The following is a 25,456-nucleotide window of genomic DNA, read 5'->3' on the forward strand; positions in this document are numbered from 1 at the left end:
TTGGAACATCAGCAAAACAGCTCAAAAAGAAAACATTTTCAATGACACCATTTAGCTCAATTGCACATATATAGACAACATCATTCGTAACTCAGCTAGCTTATGCTAAACAGGAAAAAAAATCAAATTAGCCTCTATGTTTACAGGGTATCAGTCCTCCTATCTCCAACTTCAAGAGTTTTGAAACTGAAATACCTTCATTGGCACTTTGCAGCCATCACTGCCCCCTCTTCCAAGTTTTCCATAGTCTCCATCTCCCCACGACCACACAGTATCATCATCTGTCAAGCACAGCGTCTGTGCATCTCCACTGCCACAGGCTATGTCAATCACACGGTAGCCCTGGAGTGCTTCCACCTGCAAGACAGGGAGAGGGTTTTTTAAGCAAAGAAATTTCAATTACCTTCATCTTGACAAGCTAAATAAATAGGATGCACACAAACGTATGCAGGACATCTCAACACTTGTTCTATCTTAGAATCACAGAGTTGGAAGGGGCCTATAAGGCCATCGAGTCCAACCCCCTGATTTATCTTGCTAAGAATAATGAATATCCTATTGGAAAAATCCAGGATTTTTGTATCAATAAAACAAACTAATCACATGAAGTATAGATCTAAGGGATGTGCGGGAGCTTCAGATGAATCCCAAATCCCAGCTGAAACAGGGTGCCTTAGAGAAATTCTTGCATGCTCAGATCTGTACAAAATGTCACAAGTCAAACCAAGAAACCCCCCCCCCCCAATGCCTCACATTACTTCACCGATTTGGACACCCAATGAACTCTGCTGTGAAAAGCAAAACTGTTCCTTAGCTTACCAAATAAGGAAAAATGACATCTGTGAGCACAATTAATAACTTCTCCAAGGCAAAGCAAAGCCTTCGGGAAGGTAATTGGTTTATTTTATTTATTAGATTTGTATCCTATACCTTCCTCCACAAGAGCCTAAAGAAGTGAACGCTGGGGGTTTGTCATACTAATTTATTACAATGCGACTTGCCCCGAAGTTGTTGGCAACAGATTACAGCTTAGTTCATAGACATACTTTCCCAATATACAAAGTAGTATTTGCAACCATTAAAAAAAGATGACAAACACATGACACCATCTCACCAATTTGGGCTTTAGCTGATCCTCACTATCCCCATGGCCAAGTCGTCCATATCTTCCCTTGCCCCACGTGTAAAGATCCCCTGCGGCAGTAATACATGCACTGTGTGCTCCACCAGCTGCAATGTCAACAACTTCTATGCCCCGCAAAGATTCGATTACTCGAGGACGATCACAAGGACTAAAGCAAAATGAAAAATCAAGTGCACAGCTTATTGGGTAGCATACTTCAGTAAATCTATTGCAAAAGGTCTATTTGTTCATTTTTTAAACAGAAACCAAAAAGAATAATCAAATCATAGAAATCTGAAAAATCATTGAAAACCTTGGGGAATAAACAACCCCATAAAGAAACAATTTGTCCATTAGTTATTATTATTATTAAATTTTATTTATACCACGCCTTTCGTCCAAAGGCCCTCAAGGCGGCTTACAAGAAAAATAAACAGGTATAAAAATACAATAAAAATATTATAAAAGCAATACAATTTACAAAAATTAATTGAAATAACAAATAACATTATCCTTATCGGCACTGCCAAGAAAGAGGAGGAGGTAGTAATAAATACTTATCTCACAGAGGGTTGTGTTCCCTTGGTACTTAAGGAACAGTGATATAGTTAGTACTAGGGGACAAAACCATTCTTACACCAGTCTGATTTAAGCAAGTAGCAGCCAGTGTCTACCATCCCTTTGGGGGACAAAGTGTGCACATGTGCTGTGATGGCACAGCTGCAGATGAAAGTCATTACGATTTTCAACCTGGTTTTGGCACAACTGCCTTGGTCACCCTAGTGGATTATCTGTGCTGGGACACAGACAGGGGGAATGAAACCTTGTTTGTTCTCATGGACCTCTCAGCAGCTTTTGATACTATTAATCATGTATCCTTCAGGATTGTCTCAGAAGGATGGGGAGGAACAATTTTCTTCTTCCATTTATTCCTACCACAAGCACAAATCATCATCTGAAACCCCACTCCAGATCTCTCGACCCCAATAACCAGGTCTAAGGTCTTTTTTCTTGTAGCACCCATCTATGGGTTAAAGATTGGAGCACTAAGATCAATTACTTGCTCTATTCCCAAACCTGCAAAAAGTGATGGTAGAGTAGATGGATCAAGAGCTTAACAAACATTCAGCCAAAGTTCCAGCACAGTGATTCCGACAGTGCCATGCTATGCTGAAGTCTGAAAAGAGAGAAGGGCTAGGCCTGCTCTCTCACACAGCATCACTGGCATTGTATAATGGATGGTTAAACTCATAACTGTCATGTGCAACTGTGGTTGATCTAACTGGGATATTAAGCCTTTCTCTTTGTTATTACAGACTCTAGAATGTGTTATATAAAAAAGACATTTATCCTATGCTTATAATACAGTCAGTAGTTAAAATTTTACTGTGTTACCTTCGGTTGCCATGACCCAGTTTGCCATCTTCTGCCTCACCCCAGGAATAGACCTCTCCTTCAGAGGACAGAGCTAGACAGTGCTTTCCTCCAGAATTCACAGCAACTTTCTTTATAAATACATGCTGAATGGATTCCAATAACGTTGGAGTAGAAACAGACTCTGTCCCTCCAATTCCCAGCCTTCCACCTGCACCATATCCAGTGGCATATAACTAAAAAGAAGAAAAGATTTCATTATAGGAATTTCTCAGATTATTCTGTTTTTGATATTTATGATTTGAGTGCCATTATTATATAGCCAAAATGGCACAACCCATGCATGACGAGGAGGTATCAAGAGGCCTGAGGAACCCCTGAGATTTTCTGAAATACAAACATGTATTGGGGGGGGGAAGTCCTATAGTGGCGGGGAACAAGGAGAAGTGACATTTGGTCTTACCGTGAAATCAGTTTTCTCTGTGCATGTCAAAAGATGATATCATGTGGTGGGGTAGCTAGCTGCATCTAGCGGTTGAAGGCAAAAGAGCACTGTTGATTTTTTGCAGGCCCTTTCTGGTCCAGACCTGTTCTTGTTTCATTTTCTCCATAACAAGCCAATAAACGAGGAAAAGAACAGGAGGAACACACTAACAGAAGTAAACAACAGTACTCATACACTCTCTGCTAAAGGCCTATTTGTGCTTGCCATGGCAGCCCAGCCCTCCTAGGGATCGGCCCTGATATCATCTTTTGACATGCACAGAGAAGACCGATTTCACGGTAAGACCAAATGTCTCTTCTCATGTGCATGAGAAAGATGATATCAGGTGGGACATATTAAAGCTGACCCATGCAGGGTGGGAATAACGCTCGGCTGCAAAACTCTAGTGCTCTGGGAGGACGTGCTGTAGCACTCTCCTCCCCAAAAGCTTCCTCAGCTGATGCATATGCATCTATCTTGTAATGTTTAATGAACGTATTAGGAGTGGCCCATGTAGCTGCCCTACAGATCTCTGTTAGAGGAGCATTGCATGAAAATGCTGCTGATGTGGCCGCTGCTCTCGTGGAGTGAGCCACCATGCCAGCTGGCCGGGCCAGTCTTAGCGAGACATATGCTAAGGAGATGCACACTTTGATCCATCTAGCTAATGTGGCAGTGGAAACCTTGTTCCCCAGAGACGCTGGGTGAAAAGACACAAACAAATTATCTGTTTTCCAAAATAACTTAGTCTTAGAAATATATACTTTAAGGGCTCTCCTCATGTCAAGTGAGTGCCACACCTTCTCCATGGGATGAACCGGATTTGGACAGAAGGGTGGCAGTACCGGTTCCTGTTGGCAGTGGAAGGCGGACAGGACCTTGGGACGAAAGGAAGGGACTGCGCGGAGGACTACTCTATCCTTATGAAACACAAACTTTTATGCACAGACAGGGCATTCAACTCACGACACCCTACGGGCCAAAGTAATGGCCACAAGAAACAACACCTTAAAGGACAGCAGATGAAGCGGAATTTGACTTAAAGGCTTAAATTGAAGTTTTTGAAGGGCCGTTAACACTTTGTGCAGATCCCAGGTAGGGTAGCAGAGAACTGTAGGTTGCGCTGATAAGGTTGCCCCCCCTAAGGAAACACTTGATAATAGGATGAGAGCAGAGTGGATTGTCCAGGGATCTGGAAAGTATGGATGATAATGCCGAAGACTGGCACCTCAGGTTGTTTGGCCTGAGGCCCATAGATAAGTCATCTTGCAGGAAAGAGAGTAGCTCAATAATTCCCGCTTTCCGTGGAAGAATTCCTTTCTTCTGTGACCAGGCTGAGAAGGTCTTCCATGTGCCCTTGTATATTATGACTGTGGAGGGACATCTAGAGGCCATTATGGTTTCCAGTGCTTGGGTAGGGATGCCTTTCTTCAAGAGGCGCTTCCGCTCAAATTCCATACATGAAGTGCCAACCACCCCAGATCTGGATGAAGAAGCTGCCCTTGAGAGAGCAGGTCCTCCCTTAGGGGATTTTTCCATGGGTGTTCCACCGCCAGGCCGAGGAGATCCAGAAACCACGTACGTCTTGGCCACCAGGGAGCTACCAGGAGAACTGATGCTTTTTCAGTTCAGATCTTATGTATTACCTTGGGAATAATCGGGAGTGGAGGAAAGGCATACAGTCTGCCTGTGTCGTGTCCAGGGCTGGATTCAGGAATCACACCAGTCGATGAAAGCAATTCAGTTTTTACTAATGTAATATCAAGACAGAGACTACGTCTCCTCATGAAGCAACACAATACACATGTCCTGCGACATGCAAGAGAGTTGACAGAACAAGGAATTCCCACCCCCCCTTATCCTTTTTAAGGGGGCTTTCTGGCGCGAATTCTCTCACTCCGCCTTAGGACAATTTCTTCCCCGCCCCTTCTCTCTCTCCCCCGACTCGTTTTTCCCTTCTCTGGGTTCGTGGTGAGGGTGGAAGTTCTGCCTCCCCCTCCTCTTCTGAAGATTCTGTTTCTGGGATTGGAGAAAGGGGGGGTGAGCGTCATGCCCATCAGGCTGACTTTTCCCTGGCTGAGGAGGGAGTGGAATCCCCCCTCATTCTTGGTCTAACGGCTCTGGCTCAGTGAGGGAGGTAAGTGTGGGAAATTCCTGAGTAGTGTCTGTAACTTTGTCTGCTGGAGTTTCAAGGCCTCTGCGGTCGCTGGGCAACACTATCTCTGAGAGTTCTCCCTCCCCCTCTTCACCCAGCTCTGAGAAAGTGATCTCCTGCTCATCCTCTGAAGTGCTAGGGTCTCAATCCTGCATCCTGACAGCCTGGAGGCCAGGGGGATGCCAAGGCATCTATTCCCTCCTCTCCTGCCATCACGTGCCTGGAGAAGAAACTCCTCACCTGTCTGTTGCTGCTGGTGGCAAACAGGTCCACTCGAACCCTGCCGAATTGTGTCACTATCTGTTCGAAGGTGTTCAGGTGAAGCATCCATTCTCCATGATCCAATTTCTTTTGATTGAGCCAGTCTGCTTGGTGGTTGTCCTCCCCCTTAAGGTACTCTGCTATTGTTTTCTGCCCACTGAAAGGAGAGAGGCTTCCTCCTGGAGGTGGCGGGAATGTGTGACTCCTTCACAGTTCAAATAAGATTTGGCCAACATGTCCGTTCTTATCAGCATCGCCCCCAAACCATCTGAACTCTGCGAAGTGTCTGAGGGCCGGGCAGACCACTCGAAGTCCCAGGAGATTGATTGGCAGGGTGGATTCCTGTGGAGACCGTGTGCCCTGTATCATCTGCCCCTCACAGATAGCCCCCCAGCCTGATAGGCTGGCATCTGACATGATCAGGGTTCAAAGGAGATCCTGAAATGGTACTCCTCTCAACAGGTTGGGTTCGTGAACCCACCAAAGTAACAATCAACTTACCTGCGGTGACAGTGCCACTCTGCGGTGGTGCCTTGAAGCTATGTCGCTTTGGAATGGCAGAAGGGCCCATTGAAGTGCCCAAGAGTGATGACGTGCGCAAGGCACAGTTTGGAATGTAGACACCATCAGCCCCAGGAGAGCAGCCAACTGCATCAGATCTGATGAGTTGAATGACAGAGCTTTTGACACCATTGCACATATCTTGTTTATTCTTTCTTGGGATAACCTTAAGGTTCCTTCCCGCGAGTCTATAACGGCTCCCAGATGAATTATGCTGTGAGATGGACTAACTCTTGGGTTCTTTGACTAGGAAGCCATGGTCCTTCAGGCACGCCAAAGTGACGTGGAGGTCTTCCCAGACCTTGTGTAATGATGGGGACCGAATCAGGAAGTTGTCCAGATAGGGAAAGAGATGAACCCCTTGTGTCCTGAGGTGTGCCACCAGGGCAACCACGATTTTTGTGAATAAGCTGGGGGCAGATGACAGGCCAAACGGCATAGCCCTGTATTGAAAATGGTCTTGACCCACCGCAAACCTGAGGTAGCGTCTGTGGGGAGGAAATATAGGGATGTGGAGGTAGGCTTCCTTCGGGTCAATCGAGGAGAGAAAGTCCTCCTAGTAGTTTCCCAAAAATCTTTGCCCTGCCAGGACAGGTTATATAGCCGAAATCTGTATCAGATGGGAAATCGCTTGCACGACCCTTTCCCTCTTATGTGGGGAAGCTGACAGGGGGAATGAAATAAATTTTGCCAGAGGGATAGAGGTGAGCTCCAACCTTAGGCCGTACCGGGAGGTGTGTAGTATCCATTGGTCTGATGATGTGTCCTTCCACCGGTGAGCAAAGCATTGGAGATGCCCCCCCAATGGCAGAATGTTGGCATCAGAACTGATGCTTATTGCCCCGCAACTGGGAACCAAAACCAGAGCGATTGGGGAAATGTTGTTGTGCCCTAGATGGATTGCGCTGTCTGTTCCAGAATGGGTGGCCGGAGCAGGCGTCCTTCACTTATCTGGATGTCCTGGAACCACAAAAGGACTGAGACGACAGGTAAGGGTGGAAAGAACATCGAAAGTACCTCCTGTCATTCCTTTTCCTGGAGGATGGCACTGACTTTCTCTTCTCCTTAGATTCCAAAACATTTGCTAGGGCGTCATCTCCGAATAGCTTGCCTCCCACATAAGGTTTGGAGGTGAGATTGGAGAGGGCCCTGGGATCTGCCTCCCAGTGTTGAAGCCATAGGGTTCTTCTAGTGAATACGCCTGCCGCCAGGGATCCTGCTGCAAACTGCATAGCATCCATGGATGCATCTGCCATGAAAGTTACTGCCCAAGAGACTTTGAATAAGGACTTGCGTACTCGGGCATCCTGTGAACAGATACTCCAACTATAGAAGGGAAGTTCGAGCAAATACCAAGGAGGCTGCTGCTGCTTAGATTGAGAGTGCACTAGCCTCATGTATCCTTCGAAGACCCTGATCCATTTTATGCTCCATGGCATCTTTGAGATGAGCATCCGAGTCAAAGACAGATTCAGTAAATTCACAATGGGAGCATCTATCAGCGGGACCTTTAGTTGGTCCATAATGTGTTGCTCCAGCGTATAATATTTGTTGGCAATCGAGACTGACTTCTTGCATTGTAATGGAATGTCGAAGTCTGACTTGAGTACTTTGGGAAGTAGGGAAGGTAGCTTCAGGACTCTAAGACTTGGGTTTCGGGTCAGGACACACCACTGAAACCAGGGCTATGGAGTCAGTATGCCAAACCTTTGACTCCGACTCCTCTACTTTTCTACTGTCCAACTCCGACTCCACCCAAAATTGCTTCTGACTCCACAGCCCTGGAAAGCGCTGTAAATGTCTTTTTAAATTGGAAGCTCTCGTAGGAGCATTTTTATTGTTGCCTGAATATGTGCTGATCTTAGCATCACAGCATTTGTCTTCATCTGGGTCCTGTGTCATACACCGACACACAAAATGTTTTCCATCTTGAGTTATGGTGAAATGCTCAAATACAGCTGACTTCATGGGAAGCTTCTTTGACATTTTGAATTTATATTTTAAAAAATTTGTCAATCAAAATTTATTTTGAAGCCGGAGTCGGTACATTTCTACCGACTCCGACTCCACCCAAAATTGCTCCCGACTCCACAGCCCTGGCTGAAACTCTGGAAGTAGAAGGGGCAGGAGGATCCTCTGCAGAGGTTAGCGTCAGGGCTTCCATTTCCTTACACAGGAGGGGGAGGAAGTGCAGCTCCTGGAAAATCCTAGTGGTTGCAATCTCTTCAGATTCAGAATCCCCACTCCATTCCTCTTCATTCAGGATCATTAAGTCAGCGTCCGGGTCTAGAGGAGTTTCATCTGGAGGGTGAAGGTGCCTGCCCTGGGCAGTGGCATGAGGATCCAGAGATGCTGTGTTCCATGGTGGACGTGCATTGTTAGCAGTTCCAGTCTTCAAGGAGGTGCCTGAGTGAGCAAAGGAGCTGTGGCTTCCTGTGAATGGGCCTGCAAATGGGCTGATGATGTAGACAGGTCCCTGGCCAAGTCCATTAGGAGAGAGTCCCTGAGTTGTTCCTTTAACTGCGGAATCGATTGAGCTGAAAGGTGTAATTGAATGGGCCGAGTCTGACCACCAGAAATTTGCAGCCTGTGTCCCCCCCGCCTCTTGGGTCTATTGAAGAAGTACTGGTTTCTCAAAAAGCCTGTAGAGGGTTCAGGAGAGGAGCTGGTAGAAGAAATGGAACCCAAAGAGGGATGAGGAAGATTGCTTTCTTCATCAGATAGGGGTTCTTGGTCCCTTTGGGATCCGCAGGTAGCGCTGTGCGAGGCCTTGCCTGTTGATCCTGACTGGTGATCAGGGTCCTGCCTGTCTGTCCCAGTGGTCTTGCTGGAAACTGGCACCCTGCTTCCCGAGCCACCCTGCCTGCCATAACCTGTGCCTCAGCCACCTCGTGCCTGCTGGTAGATGAGTGGGCCATTGCTGCCCCTAACTGGCCCACCAGAGGATATGAAGGAACTGGTCCCTGGAGGAATAGAGGTTCCAATGCTGAATTGGATGCTGGTGGGGGAGAAGCGGTTTCATCCTCTTAGAGGGGTTATCTGATTTGCGGGTTGCTTTCCCCATGGGTGCAACACGCAGCAGGGCTTATGGGAGCAAAAGGCCTCAGAGACATTTCTTAGGAGATGTGGGGGGGTGGGAAAACCTCACGCTGGGCAAAAAGGTGCCGCTGCCCAGCTTAAGTTGAAGCCTGTCAGGGGAGATCCGCCACCATCTCCCTGCTTGGTGCCTCCCCACCTCCTCGCTAGTTTGGTGGCAGGGACGGAGATTCCAAGGGTGGAGACTGCCCGTCACGCGTTTCTCCCATGGATGCACAGAAAGAGGCCGGCTGCAGTCGGGAGGCCTGCAAGCCGCAGTATGATCCAGGCAGCACCGCCGTTTGCAGGGAAGCCGCCAGAAGGAGGAGGTGGCTGCTGCTGCCGTTCCCACTATGAAGGAGGCTGCGAGACTGGCGGGCGGGTGCTAGGAGGGTGCACAGCTGCTGGTGACTGAGATGGGGGAAACACCCCTCATGAAAACTCCATGCCACAGCACTCCAGGGGAAACAAAAACGAAAGCCTTTTTTTTAACTGGGGGGAAAACTTGGAGAAAAACACAAGTCAACAAGGAAAAACACTAATATAGAAACACAGAACAACAAATAAAACAATGAGAACAAAGAATACAGGCCTGAAACCAAGGACCAGAGAGGGCCCAATTGAGCTTGGTGAAGGCAAAAGGGAAACTGAAACAAGAACAGGACTGCAAGGGCCTGCAAAAAATTCAACAGTGCTCTTTTCCCTTCAACCACTAGGTGGAGCTAGCTACCCCACCACCTGATATCTTTTACATGCACAGAAGAACCCAAAACTTTCCCAATGTGGCCACAGAACGCTGACCGACTGTTGTGGGTGTGGGGTGGTGGAACAGAGTGGCTGGAATCCAAAACAGCAGGATTCCACACCATAACATTTTGTTGGATGTCCCGCTTGCATGAATACAATTCTATGGAGATCTGTATTGTTAACCAGTCACATGGAAAAATAAGGAGCTTTGGAGCTATTTATTATGGAATCTGTCTATGCACATCATACAGATGTGGCTAATTGCTAATGTCACAGCAAAGCTTGGTACATAGGTGTTATATTTCATGAGTTTGTCAGTAACCTTGCTGCTCTGATCTCACAGAAGGCCTGGGCAATCTTGTGCTAGAAAACTGAGTGTTAAGGGGGATTAACAAGTTAACCAGCAACTATTGTTAAAATAAATTATTCTCTGAACACTTTAAATTGTTAAAATAAAGTATTCTCTGAACCAGGCATGGGGAACCTGCGGCCCTCCAGATGCTGTTTGACTACAATTCCCATCAAACATGGCCATGCTGGTTGGGGCTGATGGGAATTAGAGTCCAACAACATCTAGAGAGCCATAAGTTCCTTGCCCCTGCCCTAAGCCATCTCAAAAAATAACACTTTGTGGCACAAAATTGAGCAATTATGAAGGCTTTCAACAGAACAGACAAAATACCATATTCCATACATTACAGCAGTGTGATATACCATACAAGAAAAATCTTGCTGCCCAAGGTATTTTGAATAAACCAACCATTTTTCTTTATAAGTTGCAAATCTTCTTTTCTCCAGTGGGCACCAGGACACCCCCAAGTGGGTACTGTCTTCCACTTCTGTTGCTGTTTCACTCATTGATTATACAGCCACAACAGTGGCTGTATACTATAGCCAATATGGATTTTTCACATTCCACCACATTAAATTGAAAATACCCCCATGCCATTCTGCTGCTTCCCATAAGCTCACTTCAAAACAAACCCCTACAAAACTTATAGTCCTGAACTCAGAAATGCTTGCTTAACAATTCTCTAAGTTTCCATGGTGATACACAAAACACTCAAGAGGGAATCCAGAGATCAAAGTATAAAACACAAGTAAACACATTTAGACCTCTCTTGGACTTTTTTTTGTCAGAGGTCTCATAATTTGTTGAAATTTATTAAAAATCAACCAAGTTTACAGAGTACCTGTAATCCCGTTACTGATCTTGCCCCATATTCTAACTTTCATCCTTCTGCAGTTTAAAAGTTTAAAAAATGCATGGCTAATTTTTAATTTATTTAAGAAAATGAACACTGGAGTTTATGATAGTGCAGGCATGCTCAGTAAAAGGCAACTGTCAGTGTTATAAAAACCAGACTAACAGCTGTTTGGCTTGGCTAATCAGGGGGCCATATCCATGCCAGACATTTATTTCACTTTAAACAGTCATGGCTTCCCCCAAAAAATCCTGGTAAGTGTAGTTTGTGAAAGGTGCTGAGAATTGTTAGGAAACTCCTATTCCCCTGACAGAATTCCAGTGGCCAGAGTGGTTTAAACAGTCAACCCACCACTCACCATATGCTCAGAGGCACATTACCAAATTCTTCCAAGCTATACAGAAAGTGGATTGGACTGTGAAAGACCAACCCAAATTGTGTTTGCATTTCTGACAAATTTGTAGGGCAGTACAGTATCTCAGAGAGGAGGTCAGGTCTCCTACTCTCTTGGTGCATTCACTATAGTTGCCCAATTTCCCTGCTTTTTAAAGTTCGCTAGAAATATCTGTTGGCTGTAGGTACGTTCTTAAACCGCAAGGGTTTTTTGCTATTTGTGAATAATATTCCCCTCCTGTTTCACTAACAACTAGAGGCCTTTCCTGTATGACTCAGCTTAACATTGCATATTCTTACCTTCCCATCAGCTGTCACTGCAAAAAGTGTCTGCTCACCACCAATTAATTGCACTGGTCTAAGTGTGGCAAGGGCTTCACATGGAGTAGGAACCTTGACCTTAGCTCCTTCTATACCTCCAAGCTGTCCTCTGTGATTATGGCCCCAACCATAAATAGTCCCACTGCCTCCAGCAGAAAGTGTCCAATCATCTGGTCGCCTGTTGAGAAGAAAAGTACTAAGATCAGGGAAAATTCCCTGTACGCTCAACTTTTCATACAGCCAGAGCTGTAATGTTGTTCAATTCTCAATGCTACCCCTAAAAAAAAAAAGATTTCCCCATGTCCCCAAATAACCTGTTCATCCACTGCACAAGCTGTTCATCTTGCTCTCTCTTAAAAACATCATGACTCTCATGCAGAACATCCATGTTTTCATTATCTGCCATTAATTCTCGAATTTTCTTGGCCACCTGCAATGTAAGTCGTACCATTTAGTGATCAATAAAAACAAAGCATGGCATAACTCTTAGTGCAGCATTCTCCATTGTTTGAATTTTCCTACCTATTGAAATGGTGTAGAAACTGCTAACCAAGCCAAATATTAGTAGGTCTCAAACTACATCCTGGTAGTTATTTGGCATAAGACAGATAATATACCAACATTTTCACACACTTGCAACTTTATCTATGATAACCTTTAAAATATTTTAAACACTGCTGTATTCCACTATACAAGCTTTATGTTAAAACTAGTTCTCCAGTACCTCATCAAGGAAGAGACGAGGCAATGGTGTCCTCTTATCAAGGGCAACAGCAACTCTGGAAGCCATGCAGTATCTTCTAAACCAAGCCCATTTGTGCGTCTCTGCACAGCAAGGAAGTGTATCCAATTCCAGATCACAAGCAAGAGCTACAAGCACCTATAAATAAAAACAATTTAGTTCAAAAGCACAAGGCTTTAACTAGACTAGGTGGCAATATACTGGCTTTTCTTCATGTTAAAATATTTTTAAAATTAGAATTTTGAACTGCATAGCTTGCTTTCTTTGTATTATAAAAATATCTTTTTGCTTTCCTACCCCATCTCTTTATCCAAGTAGCATTGTTAGGATCACAATGACTGACCCTGCTGGTTGACATTTAGCAGTGTACAGTGTTAAAGAGACCCCAATTCTGGCTTCTAAAGTTTTCACCCCATGTCATATTACCTTAAAGAACGGACTATGAAGTAGTTGCTTGCCACCTCTGACAATGGGATCTTCATAATCAAATTGCCGCTGCAAAGCTTCGGGAAGGCCTTTAACTAGAGCGGCTAAGGCACTGCCTGTGAAACTCTGGGAAAAAGTATTAAAAAGCAGCAGTAGTTTCAAAGTGGTTATCATCTCATCATCTTCTTGATTTATTACCTACTGTTCACCCTAAAGCGTGGGTTTTGACAATGAGTGTACTTTAACCTGCGGAAGCTAATTTTAAGCATTTTTACCCCAGTCCAGCAAATAAAGAAAGAAAGAAGGAAAAGAGGCTTCCAGAGCAGCTACAAATATCAATAATGAAATAAATCAATAATAATATTTTTCCTGTATGGTGGCTGTCATCACACAACTCAGCACAACTGACACTAGGGAAAGCTGACTGTTGCTTGCTAACCTGTGCAAAATCCATCAGTCAAGTATCCAGATGACAAGTGAAACATTACTCAATCCTAGTGCTTTAAAAAGACCCAGAGGGTGTGGCATTACATGTTTGATTAATGGTAGGAAGGCTGCTTTGAGTTAGTAGTCTTACAACTTAAGCAAGCATTACAAGAGCTCATGTTACCATTGGAAGGTTTGAGCTTCTTACCATAGCTCGTGCTTCACCATCATTATCTCCCAGTATTCGGTTGATGTTAATCGATTGGCCAAACTCAGTAGTTAGCAACTTTCGTAGTCTTTGTAAGGCCCACATTCTGTGGCCAGCAGCTAAAAATGCATAATAAATAAATAAATGCAGATAGGCTTTAGAATATTTTACATATACAGATCAGAAACGTTTCCAAAACTTTGCACCTACCTAAAGCACTCAGCTGAGCACATGCTGCTAATGAAGCTGCCAAGCGAGGAACTATGCTCCTGTTGGAAGCAAAATTCAAACGGAAATCCAGCAAACATGTTACTAAATCCATCGAGGGGCAAGAAAGAATGCAGCGATCTGAAAGAAGATCTTTGGGACCTGCAGGAAGGAAACAGTACTATTAGCCACTCTTCCATCTAACATTTGTGATCACATTATTTATCTGAGCATTAATAACTTGCCTTCTGGGGTAAATAAAGCATTAAGGATGGGTTCTAGCATACACATTTGTTGTTTAAAAAAGACAATAAAAATAACTGGAACTCAACCTGGGCCCAGTAGGAAAGGAAGAGAGAAAAATCTAAATATACACTATAGTTTGCTAGTGGTGACTTAACTATATAAAATTCAAACTTGGTGTAGATTCATACTACCACTGCTATTCCTGAACCAACTAAAGTGTTTCTTCATGCTAACTTGCCAAGTGATAACCCTTTTCATTATAGATTGCTATCAGTGAAGAAAATCTCACATTGTTTGAAATTGTCTTCATGTGAATTCCATGCTAACCAGATGCTCCTGAACACCAGAAATGTAGTTGTCCAGGGTCTTGGGGTGTCTTAGACCCCTTAAGCCAGGCCCAAAAGGGTCCCCATGTCTCCAGTGTCCTACGAGCCAATCAGCATTAAAAGGGAGTGTGTTAGCCACTGAGAAGAGTCTTCTAACATGCTTCCTTCTTGTTTCTTACTGATTGGAGACAATCAGAATGAAAGGAATTCCTGTTAGTTCCTACTTCAAAAAGCAGTATTCAAGCCTGGCCAGATTATTTATAATCTTAGAAGGGGGCATGACTATGAGGGGGCGTGGCTGTGACTATTATGAAGGGACCCTGCACTTCTGGATTTGCCGCTACACTACTGCTTTATACGGACTTAACTCAAGCTCTCTCTTTCTCCTGCTTAAGTTGTTAGCACAACTATCCTTGATCATTGGGCTCAAGTGAAACACAAAGCAACAAACATGGGACTGCCTTCAAGACTTATGGCGACCCCATGAATAGGGTTTTCATGGTAAGAGGCCCAAGGTCACCCAGTGAGCTTCATGGCTGTGTGGGGATTTGAACCCTGGTCTCCCAGGTCGTAGTCCAATACTCTAACCACTACATCACACTGGCTCTCTATTCCATCCTGAAGTCAAATGTAACATTCACCTGCAGCTGGCATGATGGGATAAACTGTGAAACGCCAGCCCCATCCATTCACAGAACCATCACTGATGAATTTCCATTTTAATTCATCACCTGGAATGCGCAGTTCACTAGACCAGTCAGACCATTCACGACCTATAGGTATGGGTGAGACAAACAATTAACAAAAAGCTGCAGAGCATACAGTCTGTGTCACTCTGAGAAAGACCATACACAATGATAATACCCCCTGCCAATAAAATTTATTTTCACTGGGGACTACTATTAGGAGTAACTGTTAGCAACTATTACTAAAACGCAGTACGACTGTTGAATAAAAGTGCACCACAGCTGTAGTCGCAGCAGATCACTAAGAGCAAGTAAGAATCCAGATTCAATTACTACTGGATCTTTCACCTGAGACACTAAGGAAACGGCTTTAAGACCAAGTGGCTGTTTTGTTTCCCAACTAAAACTAACATATGCATTTTGCATAGTAGAAAGCACATAAAAAGAGAAAAGAAAAACCAAAGGTAACAAGAATGGAGGCTCCGGAAACTGCCCAAAGAAATTAATAAAAATAGTAGCATATGCCTAAAGGGTCAGGGGAAAATAGTCCACTACTCACAACCTAACAAATGTATTTTGGATTAAAGATTATTATTACAGGTCTATAGCACCGTCTATTTTATTAGTTTCCCAGGTTATTACTCTCCCCAATTCAATGTATAAATCAGCAGCAGGGAACCTGAGGTTCAAGAGCCACATGTGGCCCGTCTTATTTCATCTACCCTGCTGTGTCCAGGGAACACTCCCATCCTATCCAAGAAAGAACAGGTGGGAGGAGAGTATTGGCTGCCAGCCAAACACATTCTGTGCACCTTTGGAAACTGAGACTGACAAACATGTGCTTCCTCCACCCAACCCTTTCTCTCTGGGTAGGGTGGGAACATGAAGTGCAGCTGCCTAAAGGCAATCCCTGCACCTTGGGAAACAGTGACTAAGAGTGTATGCTTCCCCCTGCCCCCACCTGGCCTTTCCTCTGAGAGCTATAAACACCCAGCAGGCACAGGAACAAGCTCCCACGCTTCTGCCATCTGTGCTTACCTCTTTGCCTGTAGGGCAGTTGGAGTCGGAGAGGGAAAAGGGGGGGTGACAGAGAAAGGGGCCCCAGAAAGATGGGGAGAGAGAATGGTTTGATCCACCCACTTTTCGTTCTGGCCCTGCCTTATCATCAGCTGAGGTCCCCAATGGAGTTTTCCTGTAAGTCAACCATCCTCCATATAAAAAGGGTTCTTCACCCCTGCTTATACCACCGGCAACATTAAACTTTGCTGATGAAAAATGATACAATGAAGCAATCTGATGTTTTGCATCAATACCTGATCGGACAGAAACTATCCGGTTGACTCCATCCATGACAGTGAGTGGGTCATGGCGTCGCTCTGTGGAACACTGACGGTCAAATTCTACTCTAAGCCCTTCAGCACCTAAAGCATAAAAACCACAAAAGACAAGCCAGAGCTCAAAAGAACACAAAAATAATGTTTGCTAAAGGTATAAAACAAAACATTTTACCAACATGTAATGAACTGATCAAATGCTTTATGCAGCATATTTAGCAAAAATTCTCTTATTTTTTCCTGACAAGATAATCTAAAACCTTGCAGCACAAGTATCTGAAGTACAAACAAAGAGAGTTAATATGTTTGTAGGTGCGCTTTACAACTCCAAACTTGAACTTTAGCTCTTTAGCTGAGCTTAACTGCATGTGTAAGAAAACAAAAAAATGGAATTTTTACTACGGAAATTTACTATGATTCTAATAGACAATCTGGACACAATTACTTCTAAATTAATCTAAAATACCAACCAGAACAGTTATGAACTAATAGATAACAGATATAACAGCCATTGTGCAACATAAACTTTAGCGATACTCACTAATAGGCAAAAAACCTTGCGGTTTAAGAATGTACCTATAGCCAACAGATATTTCTATCAAACTTAAAAAAGCAGGGAAATTGAGCAGCTATAGTCAGTGCACCAGGGGAGCAGGAGACCTGACCTCCTCTCCGAGATATTGTACAGACCTACAAAGTTGTCAAAATCCAAACACAACTTGGGCTGGTCTTTCACAGTTCAATTCACTTCCTGTGTAGCTTGGAAGAATATGGTAACATGTGCCTCTGAGCATATGGTGAGTGGTGGCAACACCTGCCATCTCCAAAGATGGAGAATAATATTTTTGTATGTTTGTTGGTGTTCTTCTTAGTTCGCTTCTGTTCTGTGTTACTGCTGTTTCTACAGAGAATCTAACCTAGGAAATTATATTTCTCTCATTATTCATGGTAGAAATCTGTCTCAAATTTATTTTCATTAATTTCAAAGTCTTTGTATTGGTCAGTGTCATACGATCGTGAAGACAGCCTTTTGTGTTTCAAACTGGAGGTTATGCTCTATTTCTATTTTGGGCGTATTAACGGTTGAATCTGAAACTGTCGTTTGATGTAAAATCAGACTGATTACAATAAGCAATGACTCTAGCTTTTGGGAAAAAAAGGAACTCGGCCTGCCCAAGATGCATGTGTTCAGTCTGCTATGCTTAAACTACTCCACTTAAGGAAAGGTGGGCATGGTCAATTAAAAACATAGGGCACACCTAAAATTTTGCTAGAATATAGTTCACCTCCCACTGTTTTATCTTGTGCAAACTGAGACACTCCTCATGTCCATTGGAGACTATTCTGCAGAATAGTCAGTGCCATTATTCCACAATTGTTTTTGGAGCTTTTTTTTAGTGTTGCAAAGTGTTGCTGTACTTCACATATTCACAGAAACAGAAGCAAAAGAGAATGATTTACTATAGGAAACTTCACTAAAATTGCAAAGTAAATCAAACATATTTAAAGTGACTATCTGAACTATATCAACTGTTTTAATATTGTTGCTTCCTCCCTGCTAAAACAAGATCAGCACAGCACATGTCTTGTTTCTGTTATTTGGGCTGAACCCAGGATTCTTTGGGGGAGCCATAACTGTCTCAAGTGAAATCAAAGTCTGGTGTGGGTATGGCCCTGATTAGGCGAGCCAAGTAGCTGTGGCTCTGGCTTTTAGAACATTGACAGTTGGTTCTTACTGAGCATGCCCGGCCTTATCATTGCATTCAATGCAAACTTTCTTAAATTAATTAAAAATCGGCCAGGCATTTTTTAAACTTTTAAACTGCAGAGTATGGGGCAAGGTCAGTAATAGCATTACAGGTACTCGGTGAATGTGGCTGATTTTTAATAAATTTCAGCAGATTATGAGAACTCTGACAGAAAAAAAGTCCAAAAGGGATCTGGTTTTTCTCTCTCTCTTTTTACACTTTGAACTCTCAATTCTCTCTGACTGTTTTGTGTATCGCCATGAAAATTGAAAGTATTGTTAAACAAGCGTTTCTGAGTTCAGGACTATAAGTTTTGTAAGGCTTTGTTTTGAAATGAGCTTATGGGAAGCATTAGAATGAAAGGGGGTATTTTCAATTTAACATTGCGGAATGCGAAAAATTCATGCTGACTAGAGTATACAGCCATTCTTGTGGCTGTATAATAATGATAAAGAACTGCCCTTTTATCATTCTATCCACTACATCTGTGTGCTCAGGGATAAATCAAGCAATCTTTATGTGTCCTCAATATATTTCCATTGTTCAGTATACACCTTATGAGAATTTAGTACCTGGTATTTTAACAGTGCCACTGGTGGAAGTGTCATCTGTATATGGATGGCTACTTTCCACCACTACTGGTTGTGAAGACAGACGACCACTTTGTGAATCAGTTGCCACATCTTCCAACTCTGTAACGCACAGCTCCAACAACATATCAGCAACCTGAAAATACAAACCTTGTGAGATTCATTCTGTGCACATATAGATGCTCCTTGTTCTTTTCACAAGTTAGTCGATATACCAATAATAGTATGCCACAACCAAAGCAACACAAAAATTAAGGTGCTATTGGGAGGAAAAATAAAAGACAGCTGATTCAAGCAAGATATAGTACAAAGGAAGGCAAAACCATCCTTAGAAGTGGAGGAGGCACTGGGAAGGAGGCAGGCTGATTATCAGGTCAGGAGTGAAGCTGCCTCTGAAAGATAATTTGTTGACAATGACAAAGAAGTGCAAAACAAAGAAAACACAAAAGAAATAAAAGAAATTCCTTTAAAGCTTCCTCCAGTGAAGAACAGAGGACACAGGGACCAAGTTTTCCCATCACCTTGTTACATACATGCACATTTTCCTAAAAAATTTCAACCTTGTGAAGTCATAAAATAAATCAACTTTTTCCAATTCTAAAAGTCTAATTTCAGTTCAGTTACAGATTGTGTGTACTCAAGAATACTCTAAAAGACATATTTTAAAATCTCAGTCAAATTCGTGTGTGTGCGTGCTGCCCTGTGTTCCTGCTGGGAGGAAAGCGGGATATAAATCAAATAATAAATAAATAATAAATAAATAAATCTACATTTGCACAAATGCACTAATATTTCTAAAGGCTTCCAGCAGTCTTTAACTTCTCAGTGTAAATTTAACTACACTAGGATTGTCTGAAAACTTGGTTACAGATACACAGTAACTAATGCAACAAAAATCAAGGTCATTCTAACAAACCTGAGGGTAAGCAGTGCCCATGCCAGACAGCACAGCTGAAAGAACATCCTTGCCCTTCTCTCCAGAGCGGCTGGACACAGCCAGCTTCAGCAGGTCAACCATGACTCGGGTGTCATCTGGTACCAGAAGACCAGTGAACTCATCCAAGTACTGGGGCTCCAGACCGGAGACTTTACTTTGGCTTTCCACATCCTTCAAAATAAAATGGAAGACAAGACAGATGAAGACAATACATGGAAGCTTTTCTGAATGAGGTACCTAAAGACAGCAGCACACATAGGTAAGACCAGAGTTATCATTCAGGAAGAAAGTCTTAGTATCTACAGCTCTGGATTCTGCAGTCTCACAAGCTACCAACTTAATTTATATCCCGCCCTTCCTCCCAGAAGGAGCCGTTCTTCTACTTGCCAAATCTGTATTTTTAGTATTTAAAAAAAATAAGGAATGTAATAGAGATTTTAGAGGGGACAAGTTCAGCAATCCAAAATACATAATATAGTGTCTTCAAGTTACATTGTTGTTTATTGTATCACAGTGTCAGCAATTCTAGGCTACATTCACTTCTAGGGTCTTCAGCACATCATTTACTTCTAGGGTCTTCAGCACAATTTTTTTACATAAAGAGACTAGTCCACAAAGAGGTAGATAACTGTGATGACGACACAAAAGCGTGGATTCTACAGCATCTGTCCACCCTACAGACCAGCTTGCACATGGTGCACCCTGCTGCATATTCAACATAAAGCCTCTCAACCACCACCTACATTCAGCTGCTTTTGAAGAAATACAACCAGCATATATCAATAAAAAAGGGCATAGTACCTCTTTGGTTTTGGTCATGGTCTCTGCTATTATACTGGCTGCCCCAGGGTCATCTGTAACAGGAATGAAAGGACGAGACGAGGCTGCAGAAGCTGAAGGAGTTACAGCGGAGGGAGTCACAGCATCTTCTGTAGAAGCCACCTGGCCAAGCACAGTAGCATGACAATAACAAAGCTTGTTGAGTCAGATACAGCAGCTTTTGCAATGACAAAAATCATTCACTTCATGTTTAACCAACACACCAACAGGCCAATAGCCATAGTAGGGTTACACACTACTAGCATAAATTAACATTTTTAGGACTTCACTGAGGTCACCGTGGCCCAATTATTCTCAATGCTCCAAAAGACTGTCTTCAAGGCAAGAGCTTACCAACTAAAATGCAAGCCAAACATGCACAGCTGGCTTGCCAAATCTTTCGGTGGCATGCTTACACTATAGTTCTATTTTGGTGTTCTTCTGTAACACAAGATTTTAAGATGAGGACATTTAAAGGTGTATCCTTAGCCTCAGCTTTGTGGGCCAACTAGCGCCTTAAAATATTTGGTAGCTTATTTTCCCAGATATGGTGCGAGTCACCCCAAACACAATTAATTTTTAAATCTCGCAAGCCGGATTGCAGGCAAGCCATGTTATGGTCCATGACGTTCAGGCACACAAATCAATTCTTAATTGCTTAATATGTTTTTAATAATGTTTTTAACCCTTTTTTAAAGTTGTTTTTTTTAATGTTTTTAATGCCGTTTTAATGTATTTTAAGATCTGCTTTTATGATGTTTTAAAGTGTTTTTAGCGCTTTGTTTGCCGCCCTGGGCTCCTGCTGGGAGGAAGGGCGGGATACAAATTAAATAATAAATAAATATACGATCAACCCAAAAGTTTCCTAGAATCAGATCAAAATTATGGTCCACTTTTCTAATAATTCTCTTGAGATGGGGATGGGGGGGTAGAAAGAATTACCTCGACTCTCCTGTCTTGCCATGGGGTTGGGCTCAGTCTCTCTTCTATGTCTACTACAAGCATACTTTCTTCCCCACTGGGAGCACTGCCAGTGGAAGCAAGGTCTGGAGGAGGTGCAGGAGAGGACGACAAACATTCCACTGGTGCAATCATACTTGCAGGCATTAATGCGCCAACTACAGCATCCCTAAAGTCAAAAGTAAAGCGTTCAGAATATTGTGCAATGTTACACAGTTGCCTCACTGGGCAGAAAAGCTTGACATTTTATTACATGGTGATCAAGTTGTACAGAATCAAGCCACTTCACCCAGCACTAGCACCAATAAGAACCTTCTCAGTCCAAGCATACCCAATAGAAGATGCCACAAACCAGATGGATCTAGTCTATCGTTCTCTTTTTGAAAAATGTGGGAAGCGGGAAGGGCCAAGACATAAAGAGTTTGAGGGGAAGCATTTTTAAACTTAAAACAAAGATACCTTTAAAAGGTTAGCTACAACTTTGCGTAGTCTGCTTTAACTGAGGTGAGTTACATGTTCTCAGATGTGACTTTTAAAAACAACATGAAATCTGACTTGTTAATAAGCTGGTTTAACACTGGATAGAAATTTCATGCTATCTGAATTGCCTACTGGTCTACAGGGATGGAGCTGTATCACACACACACGCCAAAATATTACAACTGAAAAGACACCAACAGATTTCCTAACAAGATGATATACTTCTATGATTTGTGACATAAGCAAATTTCCTTCAGAGCATCCAACAAGTATCAGAAAAGCTGGATCTAACAGGCAAGACCAATTAGACACTAAAAGAAAGTGCTTTTAAAACATGAGTGCTTATGCACATGCTTACCTGGCATACATTATCTGTAATGCTGTCAGAATATGAGATAATGCCTGCTGTTTGGCAAGGTTGCCATCTAGTGACAAAAGGATCTTGGCAAGTGAAGGCCGGTTAGGTTTGGAGCTGTTTGCTCCATTGATTTTGTTACTAGCAGCAGAAGAATCTGCATCTGATGGGACACCTATATGAAATAAAAGGTTTTCTGGTTTCCATTAGGACAAATTTACCTACAGACCTCTCAGCCACAAGAGCAAGTAAACCCAAAGCTAGCTTGTCTCATAGCCCATTTGAAACAAACATACACTACGGCAAGATATTTCCTCCTCCTTCCTTCACGTGTATTTTCCCATTCCCTCTGTCCCCCTGCCCCTCATGCAAGCACACTCTCTCTCACACACATCTTTTTCACTAGTCACTATTTTAAAATGACAGCGTAGAGAACACATCTGAATGACTCATTCTAATTAAATTAATTCAATCCCGTTTGCATTTTTTGTTCAATTGTCAAATTTCAGTTCAAATTAGTATCAGCAAGGATCTTTCCCCCCTAAAAATACACAATTAACCCACCCCACTGCTTTCCCCTCCTACGTATATTTGTAAAACAAATAAATGTTATCTTGTATTACCTAAATAGGAAGCGCCTAAAGGGTCTCTAGCCGTTTGAAACAAGACTGGTTCATGCACGGAGGGTGTAGCCACATCCATTGTTGTCCAAGCTACACTATGGGAAGACCCACAAGCAACACGAGTGATTTTCTGGCCTTCTAAACCTTGCACCAGAGTGGGCTTCCTGTTGACTGTAGTAGTCCCATTGCCTTGCTGTCCATGATCATTATCACCCCAAGCAAAAACCTGCCAATAAATCAAATCATTTTCTTTTCAGTGAGCTTTTCAAATTCATAATAATTGGGAGAAATTAATATTTTAAATGTTTTAAATATGTTTTTATTTCATTTTTAATTGTATTTTATTACAGACGTGTTTGCTGCCATAGGCTCTTTGGGAAGAAGGGCAGGATATAAATTTAATAAAATTAAAAATTAAAAAAATCTGAGGCATAAAATATTTACCATACATAGAATCTTGGCTCTGACCTTAATTATGTACAGATACAGCCCATTATGTTTGCTGAAACTATGGGCTAAACAATTGTTTTAAGACTGCAGCATTAATATTAATAAATAAAGAGTGGAAAATGCAAGCTTTTACTGTTTAATCTGGAAGTCAAAGAAAAAGCACAGGAAGCACTGCTTATTAACAGGTTCTCTATCATTTTCAATCTAAATTAAACTGAAGCAAATCACTTGAAAAATGATTCCAAAATGGCATGATTTGTTTCATATTGCACTAACTAAAGACAAAGGCAGTGTAGTAAAATGTTTACATAACGGCTAAGTTCACACATAACACTAAGCATGAACAAGCAATCATATTAAGAAAATCATTTTTTCCATAGGAAGTGGGCCATCACTGTGGGGAATAGTTCCACCTATCGTGCGAAGGCAAGAATGTTTTTGAAGTCAAGACTAGGGACGTCATGCCCCTCCCACTCTCCAGTTCATTCTTGCCTTCGTACGAACAAGATTGGAATTTCACGTAGCATTTAGCTAAGTCTCGTATTTGTTTGTCTATTTCTCTTTAAAGCTTTTTTTTCCCCCGTTTTTGTGTCTAGCCTACTGAGGATCCCCTCAGAGACCGCGGCTGCGGCTCTCTTTCCCCTTTCCTCAGAGCTATTTAATTTCTTGTATTTCCTTGACTGGGGGCTCCCTCTGAGACCGCGGCTGCGGCTCTCTTTGTTTTGGCAGTTTCAAGCCCCCTGCCCCCCCCCCCCGGCTCTGCTGTATCCGTAGCCAGGGGGCTCCCTCAGTGACCGCGGCTGCGGTTCTCTTTTTTGATCGCTTTTGATTGCTTGTGAGGGAAGGGGAATCCCCCTCCCTCCCCCCCCTGATCGTTGCCGCGGCTGCGGCTGATCCGATCTCAGCGGGAGCTTGCAGCTGCGGCTCCCGCCGTTACTCCCTTGCCTCAGATCGCCCTCGCTACGTGGCTTAAATCCCACTGCGAAGGGCTTTACAGACCGCGACAGCGGCTCTCTCTGCGGCGGCTGCCGTTTTTTCCTCTACCTGCTTCTTCCAGAGTTTTTCCAGAGCCGCTACTGCGGCTTTCGGCGAGTCCGTGCTGGGCAGCCCTTCCCCCAGTTCGCTTCTGACGGCCGCCATTGCTCCTTCTCCCTCAGCCCCTTTTTGATCGTTTTTTCCCGCCCGTTTTTCCGGGCGCCATTTTTTGAAATTCAAAATTCCCGCCTTTTTTGTTACCATTTATTAAGCATCGGATACCTCCCCTGCAGGCTATCTATCTGTATGTTTGTGTATATGTGCTGCTGACGAACTTACACAGGGCTGATTTACACACATTTTTACTGTGGCTGTAATCCTGGTGGCTGAATTATATTATCAAGGCTGGAGCTCCAATCCTAGTGGGCTGGATTGTATTATCAAGGCTGGAGCTTTAATCCTAGTGGCTGGATTACATTATCAAGGCTGGAGCTTTAATCCTAGTGGCTGGATTACATTATCAAGGCTGGAGCTTTAATATCAGTGGCTGACTTGTATTAAATCTGATTTACATTGAATATCCTGCCCCCTCTGGGGCCGTGAACAAGCCAAAAACCCAGCCTACAGCACTAATCTGAGTGTGTCAACTCTAAAACAGCCTATATTATATTAACGCTGATACCTCAGTGCATTCTGCCCCCTCTGTGGCAGTGCATTTCGCCATCTGCCAGTGTATCCTACCCCCTCCGTGGTAGTACGCTGTGCCAGTTCGGGTCTTTACATCCTGCCCCCTCCGTGGCAGTGTACTGCACCCAGGTTTATATAAGATGGCAGAACAGCCAGGCATGTCACCATCAACACACATGGTGCCAGATCAGCCAGACATGCCACAATCAGCCAAGCCACAACGTCCTAACACGTCTAAGACCAGACATGCCAAAGCACTGGCTAAGACAAAACATCTTTCCAGCCATAGTAAACCAAAGCGCCCTCGTTATGTCTCTGTGCCATCCAACGCCACAGCACAGACACACATAAGTAACATTTTCCATTCTCCTACTACTGCCTCTGACGAGGAAGAGTTTGTTGGCTTTCCCGCTCACTGTTCGCCTAACGAACCTACCTCTGGTTTACCGCCTCAAACAGTTCACCAGGCACATACATCTCCCACATCTGGTCTGCAGCTGTCTCCTGATTTTCTCTCCCAACTCCAAGCCAT

At 43.3% G+C, this 25,456-nt stretch overlaps 1 protein-coding gene across 6 annotated transcripts in view; it reads right to left on the reverse strand.

The window, feature by feature from the left end:
- HERC2 (HECT and RLD domain containing E3 ubiquitin protein ligase 2) overlaps positions 1-25,456 on the reverse strand; it is a 179,306-nt gene that overhangs the window by 22,619 nt on the left and 131,231 nt on the right. For all 6 annotated transcript variants that reach the window (XM_061626960.1, XM_061626959.1, XM_061626958.1 and 3 more), the window contains exons 65-81: positions 22,813-23,038; positions 22,193-22,364; positions 21,337-21,523; positions 20,377-20,517; positions 19,555-19,746; positions 18,621-18,774; positions 16,280-16,387; positions 14,922-15,053; positions 13,712-13,870; positions 13,502-13,620; positions 12,868-12,993; positions 12,424-12,579; positions 12,014-12,129; positions 11,679-11,877; positions 2,519-2,733; positions 1,115-1,292; positions 196-357 (exon numbers count right to left, since the gene is read on the reverse strand). In XM_061626960.1, coding sequence (XP_061482944.1) covers positions 196-357; positions 1,115-1,292; positions 2,519-2,733; positions 11,679-11,877; positions 12,014-12,129; positions 12,424-12,579; positions 12,868-12,993; positions 13,502-13,620; positions 13,712-13,870; positions 14,922-15,053; positions 16,280-16,387; positions 18,621-18,774; positions 19,555-19,746; positions 20,377-20,517; positions 21,337-21,523; positions 22,193-22,364; positions 22,813-23,038 — 2,742 coding nt within the window. The remainder of the gene's footprint in view (positions 1-195; positions 358-1,114; positions 1,293-2,518; positions 2,734-11,678; positions 11,878-12,013; positions 12,130-12,423; positions 12,580-12,867; positions 12,994-13,501; positions 13,621-13,711; positions 13,871-14,921; positions 15,054-16,279; positions 16,388-18,620; positions 18,775-19,554; positions 19,747-20,376; positions 20,518-21,336; positions 21,524-22,192; positions 22,365-22,812; positions 23,039-25,456) is intronic.

This window comes from Rhineura floridana, chromosome 5 (genome assembly GCF_030035675.1).
Source record: "Rhineura floridana isolate rRhiFlo1 chromosome 5, rRhiFlo1.hap2, whole genome shotgun sequence".
In the NCBI taxonomy this organism is placed as follows: domain Eukaryota; kingdom Metazoa; phylum Chordata; class Lepidosauria; order Squamata; family Rhineuridae; genus Rhineura; species Rhineura floridana.